This window comes from Zea mays, chromosome 8, assembly GCF_902167145.1.
Source record: "Zea mays cultivar B73 chromosome 8, Zm-B73-REFERENCE-NAM-5.0, whole genome shotgun sequence".
In the NCBI taxonomy this organism is placed as follows: Eukaryota; Viridiplantae; Streptophyta; class Magnoliopsida; order Poales; family Poaceae; genus Zea; species Zea mays.
Window position 1 is genome coordinate 157256514 of NC_050103.1, and position 7488 is coordinate 157264001.

General features: G+C 37.7%; 1 protein-coding gene across 2 annotated transcripts; it reads right to left on the bottom strand.

The window, feature by feature from the left end:
• Window positions 1–369: 369 nt before the first annotated feature.
• Window positions 370–4987, bottom strand: LOC103636210 (phosphatidylinositol/phosphatidylcholine transfer protein SFH6). 2 transcript variants are annotated; one of them, XM_008658563.3, is made up of 14 exons: window positions 4653–4987; window positions 3899–4193; window positions 3644–3740; window positions 3276–3542; window positions 3111–3188; window positions 2832–2933; window positions 2683–2732; window positions 2508–2607; window positions 2335–2427; window positions 2136–2207; window positions 1816–1942; window positions 1225–1583; window positions 819–893; window positions 370–695 (listed from the first exon to the last, which is right to left on the bottom strand). In XM_008658563.3, exons 1-14 carry the CDS (start codon window positions 4684–4686, stop codon window positions 675–677), a joined length of 1770 nt encoding a protein of 589 aa, XP_008656785.1. In that variant the 5' UTR covers window positions 4687–4987; the 3' UTR covers window positions 370–674. The 2 variants fall into 2 exon arrangements, with proteins under 2 accessions (XP_008656785.1, XP_008656784.1); XM_008658562.4 differs by having other exon boundaries at window positions 2136–2252; window positions 4653–4981.
• Between the last annotated feature and the right edge of the window lie 2501 nt (window positions 4988–7488).

Sequence of the window (7488 nt, forward strand, 5' to 3'; positions counted from 1 at the left end):
CCAAACAGTCCCTGTTCAAAGAAGCGGGTCACCTGTCCCTTGTTCGGATGTAGGTCTTTAACACTCCAGCTAGTGGTTTATTAATATTCTTTGATGAATCATCAAATTCAATAAATCTTTTAGGACCAAATCAAAGTAGCAATTGGTTCATGTGACCTAGCCCCTTGAAGTGATAAGAGAAAGAAAAAGATATCTTTTTCCAATACACTCATACATGTAACGAACTTTTTTTTCGTCTGCTCACAGCCTCATCAAACACTTTCTTTTCTAAAATACAGTTCCACTCTATTTACATCCCCAAACAAAGACATATACTCCCTCCGTTCTTTTTATTTGTCGTGTTTTAGTTTAAAAATAAACTAGCAGATGACAAATATTCGAGAATAGAGATAGTATAATACAAGCAAACCAAATACTGGAGCCTTGCACCAAATACTGGGGAAAGATTACGCCTGCATCTGGTTGAAAATGCGTACAAGGTATCAAGCTTTTCTGTTTTTGTCGCTAAAACACGATCTCAAGACAAGCTACCATGCTCCTCAATCCTATGTATTTCTAAAAATTGCATTTCTTTACACTGCAACAAATATGAAAACATTTGCAAGTATACTGGGTCCACAATAGCTGCATGCGATCTCCAAAGAGACGAAAATAGGTGGCAGGTACTCCAGTACTTAGAAACAGAACTTCTGCCGCTGCAAATGATGAATGGACAAATAAGAAATTGCGTATTTGGTACCCTTGACTAGAAGAGGGAAGCATTAAGATGATATGTTCTTGAAAGGAAAAGGCAAACTATACGAACGGCTGTAACTTACACAAAATTTGGCTGTCTGTTGTTGGTCAATATATGCAAGCAGCTCATCCTGCCGAATCAATGTCTCATACAAGGCCTGCTCACAAGAGAAACAAATGTTAGTACAAAAAAGTAGCATTTTCTATTAATTGTTTCATGACCTCCATGTATTAATCTAGGATTTCACTTCTGGTACAACAAAAAAACAAGAAACTTAGTAAACAGCCCAATTCTTGGATGTAACTAACATGGCTGAGAAAAATATTATTACCTCACAATAAAGCCACAGCATATATTTCAAATTTAAGATATCTAACTAGGGTCAACCTGGTAAATCAGCTTACAGCTACTTTTTTTTCTTTAAGAAAGCAAGAACACCATCTTTGGATGGTAGATGCCTCGCTCCAATATCTAAAAAACAAGAGTACCTTCTTCATAGAAATTAGTTCAGCTTCCAACACATCCACGCGGTAAACAGCAGTATGTAACAATTCCTCCTTTTCAAATGGCACTTGGGGTGGCTTTGCTTCAAGTGCTTGTACCTTCTCCTCCAGCTCACCAAGCCGTGTCAATACGGATGTAAGGGTGCCATTTCCCATATATCCTTGATGGAAGTCAGCACTATAGTGGTCACATGTGATGGCCTGGTTTGAGAGCCTTTTGGTCACTATGCTCAGCACAGAACAGAGGAATGCTGACAAGGTCAGGATTACGAATGTTGACCATGCAACAATTCGAGTTTTAAGTCCTCCCAATGTTGCCGGTATATTTCTCAAAGAGAAAGAACCTGGTGAAGCATGCATAAAGAATCAGTCAACGTAACCCAAGCTAACTTAGTTGTTTATCCTAATAATAATCTTAAAAACAAGTCGAAATTGGCCAATATGCACCACTACTTGAGATTTAGACTGTTGAGTACGTGCAGTATTGTATCTAGTTAGTCTAAATGCAGTTGGTCACAAATCACAAGAACTTCTCAATAGGACTCTAGTCTATGAATGACATGATTACATAAAGACCTGAGCTGGAAGGTGTCGAGCTGTTTCTTGGATTGGAGCATGCATCCATGACCTTGCCAGCAGCAGGGATGCTATCCCCTATAATGGGAGGAGCATCAGATGAGGAAGCATGTCCTTGAAATTTTAACTGTAAACAGTAAAACATCTATCAATCATCATATTGATCAATTAAAAAGATTATAAAGAGTTCAACCATTAAGAAGCAGTACCCCCAAAAAGGCCTTTATATATGCAACTGAATCATTTGAAGTCATAAAACCTGTAGTATAGCAAACTTATAATTGACTGTGCAGATGCTCAAAGAGTAAAAGGATACTTGCCTCATCCACATGGGTCAAATTAGGGCTTATGATGGGATCCACTAAAGCCGTTGAAGAAGAAACATCTTCCACCTGAGAAATAGATTTAGCAGAGGCATCATTGCCTTTTTCCTGCTCCTAAGGGGGAAAGGTTTATAAGGTAGATAATGGAAATCTCAAAAAAGATGCTCCCTGTAACATCCATGTAAAGCAGGCTTACAGTTGTGTGTTCAGTACAACCAACTTCCTTCTGATTTATGCTTGATACAGCAAGAACTTGTCGACCATAGTTTGCCTCACCATTGATAACCCTCTGGGAATTGAAGCCTTTTATGTTAGTATTATAAAACAGGACCACTGGTCAGAATGATGAAGAGAGCACTAGGAAAATACCTTGAAAATTTCAGGGTCCTTCCAAGGGCCTTTGTCTGATTTTGGACAACCTCCATATTCTTCACACCTGCACTTGCCACCAAGAAATTCTGGGAGTTCACTGAAAACATGGAATAGAAAAACATTAGGATGGAATCAAAACAGAAAACTAGTTAACAGGATTTGAGATCCTAACCTGCCATCGATTATTTCAAGTAATTTAGTTTGGTACTTGTTTCCAAGGACCTTGATGTAAAAAAGATTGGTGAGAATCAGTATATATAAACCAAAAACTACACATGAATAGTAAGATAAGACCATAGCAGTAAACAATAGCAACCATACATGAATTTTTGAAGCGGTTTCTGGATCAAGAAATGATTTTATTGTACCCCATAATATCTTGAATCCTTGGCCAGCATTTATGATGTACAGTTGATATAAGGTCTGCAAAATCATTGAGAATCCATTAGAAAATTACTTCGCTGTATAGGCCCAGACAAAAATGGTGAACTCATGAGCAGCAATATTTGAAGAAGAACCATGAACATAAGGTAGAAGATATAACCAAGGAAATGAGGGACAATGAAAAAAAAACTAGTACTGAACTTGGGAAGAATATACCTCTGGATAGTTGTCATTGTTGATCTTCTGCAACCGCATAATTAGCTCTCTTGCATCTTTTGTGAAGTTCTTTAGGCTCTAGACTTACAAAAACAAGTTAATTGCTACTCTAACCACCATAAAATAAAAGTTTGAGGGAAATGTTGTACATAAAAAATCACATACCACGCCTTTCACATCCAATATCGTAGTAGACGAGTCTATGTGCCTTTTCGCAGCAATAGAACAAGCTGGAAACCTCATCTGGAGACATCTCTCGAACTCCTTGACATGATATTTTAAATAGCGGTCAATAGTTGTGATCTGCACTAGTTTGTTGGTATCAACTTTCCCAATTAGTTCTATGTAAACGGGTCTTCCATCTTTGTCCACACCATGGTAAAACTGCGGATAGTACTTCACAACTTCATCTAATTCAGTGTAGTCAAATTCCTAAAGGACCAGATTAGACTTTTAAAATTAAACGAAAAGAAATGATCACACTACATATATCATGGGGTATATGTTTTGGTATATTACAAAATTAGCTTTACCTCTATATTGTCAGCACCAAATTCCTTCCTCCATCTAAGCATCTCTGACCACATATGTTTTGCTTTGTCAATATTAAATTTTCTTGCTTTCAGGAACCTACATGTAAAAGGCATAGAAAGAAAAGTTAAACCAAATAAGGGGGCGAAATTCTATTCATGAGTTTTTTCCATGTAAAAATATTGTGCAGGAAATAAAAACTTGACAGAAGAGAAGAACCAAGAAACTTAAGATGAGCAAATCAGATGCAGCAATACCTCAACATCGTGTGATAATCATCGTGATGTTCTGGCAACAGACCATCATCAAGTAAACACTGGCGAAACCTTTCAACAATCTCCAGCTCTTGAACATCTCTTATGTCTTCTATTGAGGCTATATGGTTATCATTCTTTGTTTTACTCTTTCTCCTTAAGGAATGCCTAAATCTATACCCTGTAGTAACTGCTCTCTTCTTGAAGGAATCCTTTTTGGGCTTTCTTTCTCCTTCTGAGTTCTCTTCATCAGAATTGCACTCTCGCTTTTCGTCACTGTGTGCACGACCCTCATGACCTGCACACAAAACTACTTAGCATTCCGTGTCTCAGCCAAATCCAAATCGGAAATCAGTATAGCAGTCATAACAATGAGTAGGCAAATTGAAAATTGCCATGCTTCACAAAGAATAAAATATGGTGCTACAACTTGTAAGTCATTTTATGCCCCTTCCCGCGGGCATCAATTCAGCAGAAATACTCTCATCTTTTTGAATCGAAGTACCCAGTTTTGAAGGAGATGTTTGTTATTTTGAGTCCGTCAATCAATTATCAGGTTCTCAGCAGTCAACTGTCAATATTAACCTAACAGAAGGAAATTTTTACATCCACTAAAAGCGGAGTTACAACTGAACCGATGAACCAGAGTAGCGAGATGCCCCACTCTCCAACCCCAACATCATGTAGTTGAAGGCACAAAGGCAAAAAGGAAATCATCAACAACATGTAGTTGAAGCAAACACATTTTAGCACTCACTCGGTGTCGCGAGCCGGTCGATGGTTGCCGACATTCCCTTCTCCGAAGTCCCAAAGCGGGTGTAATTCCTCTGTTGGGATTCCAATTTCAGAGCCCTCGCTACGACCCTAACCCCTAACGAATGGGGCTCTCGATCGAGGAGTAAAGAAACGATGGATTGCTCCTAATCAAGTTTTTTTCCCTAAGCGGAGAATTTTGAAGCCTTTTTTAGCAAAGAATTTTGATGCCTTTTTTGGAGGAAGGGGAAAAGAAGCTTCTGCTTTCCCTTCATCGGTGGAGAGAGGACAGAGGCGGAGGTACACGGTTCCCGGCAAGATCAGGTCCATGGGCCTCCGAAGTGCGAGGTAGCATTACCGGCTCAAATATGCCACGTGTAGAGTTGTAGCGGGAGATTGTAGGTATAACGCATCAGGATCCAAATATGTCTTCACAATTCTTTTGAGTTCTAAATTAATTTTAGTTTAAAAATAAACAAAAATAGAATCTGATCCTAATCTAATTCTTGAATTTTATAGTGTAAAATTTAGAGCTTATTGTAACCCCTATATATGAGATATTATTATTTTTCACTAGTAAGGATATTGTTTTGAAAATGTCAAGTATTACCTAGAAAGAATGCATTTAGATATTTAGGATCAATGTTATAGAGATATGTGAATATTGATAAAGATATTAATCATATAAGTAAAGCAAGGTGTATAAAATGACGTCAAATATTTGACGTTCTATATAACAAGATGGCACCAAAAAAACTAAAAGAAACATTTATAGAGCGGATTTTTATGTTCAAGTTGTGTTATTTTTAATTCTTTTATAAATTATGTAATTTTATCTGATTAGTTATGTAATCAGATATCAACGAGTAGAGACGCAAGGCGGATCAAGAGAGGTGCCCTCGTCCGCATCAACGCCGAGCTTACCCGTTTCAGCGGTAGGAGCTACAGGGTTCTTCTCTCGCTAAAAGCTACAGGGCTCTTCGCTCGCTTTTGCAACAGGCTCAAAATTTATAGCGTTGATGCCCCGGGGACTAGATTTGTGGGGGTTCTCTTTGTCATCATTTCGAGCATGTGTTGTCCACATGGTCGGATCATTGAACAAAATTTTTCGGTGGTCGGTTTTGTAACTTGTTCTCAGCTTCGGCTACCTTTGGAGATTCCACCTTTTTGCGCGGGGACATTAAGGTGTTTTTGCTTATTCAAGCCACAAATTGATAGTTCAACGATGAGAGAGATGTTAAAACATGTCAAAAAAACAGGGGAGAACCATCTAAAAGTGTTAGAATGAGAGAAATGTTGAGATACTTGATAGTTAAAAAAAAACAGATTTGGCAGCCTAAATAGTTCAAATATCAGCATGTCACTGAGTGCAACAAATCCTTACACAAGTTTCTAGCTCAAAAGGCGTAAGTCTGAGAAATTAGTAGATACAGTTTGCTAACCCAAAATAACATATAATAGTTACAACTGAATCGACACACTACGCTCCAAATTTGATGGGAGTTTCAGTTGAGAGGGATTAACTTCCTCTTGATAAACCAAGACGCTCGTCATCTCCATTGTTGCCCTTAGAGCTTGGTCTCCAAAAAAAAGCGCATCTAAAAAACATATGAAAAGTGGTCTGAAAGCGTTACAGAGTGAGAAATGTTAAAACGTGCCCCAAAGAAGTGGAGCGGGTGAGAAATATTGCAGGTTATCAAATAGACAAACTAACTCAAGATACTTGATAGTTAAAAGTATTCAGATTGGGCAGGCTAAATAGTTCAAGTATCACCATATCATAAACCAGGAATAGCTCCGACTGGATCTGGATCAGCTAAGTGTAAAAGAAGGATTGTTAACACAAACTGGTTTACAGACAGATTTGAAAGATAAAAGAGAACAAAAAGACAACCAACACAATCGAAAAAGCACACAGAGAACTAACATCATGGGTTTCCTTTCCTCAGCATACCTAGCTCCGGGACATACTCATATTTTATTCTGATAATTCAATTGTGTTAGCCGACTGCCCATGACATTGTTTCTTTGAAAATACTGAAACAATATGTTCTAGTCTTTGAAATCAAATCAGAAGACAAAGTGGTTATAGATCACATCTCTGAGGCAACACAGGTGCATTCCTTTGATCTGTTGCGATCAATAGAGTTAAATCAGACACATTGAAGTCTATGAGAACAGTGAATAACCATGATATTATAGCATAGAAGCAACTAAGCAACAATCATATAGACAAAATGATGTCCCTCATCATTCACTTTGATCTAAACTCTTCCATCTTTCATAAGGAATAACAAGGCAAATATGTTCAGCATTGTTTGAGAAAATGGTGTACTTTTAAAATAAGGTGTTCTAGCCTGCAATTTTCTTCTTCCTTAGGAGATCAAATATGACAGACATATTCTTGTCACTATCAGACTTTGTTTTCAGATATGGACCAACAAGCTGCAGAATAAGGCAGTGTCAAATTGTCATGTTATCTTGAAAGATAAATGATCTGTCTTTGAGTTAGAAAAAAATATAAATGTTACAAAAAGCCATGTCCAAAAATCAATTATAGTCTATACATTAACACATCCACACGAAAATGATTGCATAACGATATCATTAATGATAGGAAATGTACCTGTGGTTCCAACACTTGCAACTGTTGGGTTGGTCTTGTTATATAATTGGTGATAGGCAGTAGCGAAGCTAGCAAATATTTTATCGGGGTCATCACTATTATCTATTGAATCTTCACTATAGAACTCTTGTTATCAACACTGTTTTTCTATTAGATATTCAGAAAATTATCGAGGTCAGCTGACCCCAAAAAATGGCCTAGCTCCGCCCCTAGT

Bases quoted from the DNA above. Each gene is read 5' to 3' on its own strand.
- LOC103636210 (XM_008658562.4), bottom strand. From the start codon at position 4,686: ATGTCGGCAACCATCGACCGGCTCGCGACACCGA. The intron at 3,189-3,275 runs GTATGTGATTTT...TTGTAAGTCTAG, and splicing joins TATTGGATGTGAAAGGCGTG to AGCCTAAAGAACTTCACAAA. The intron at 2,934-3,110 runs GTATATTCTTCC...ATGATTTTGCAG, and splicing joins ACAATGACAACTATCCAGAG to ACCTTATATCAACTGTACAT.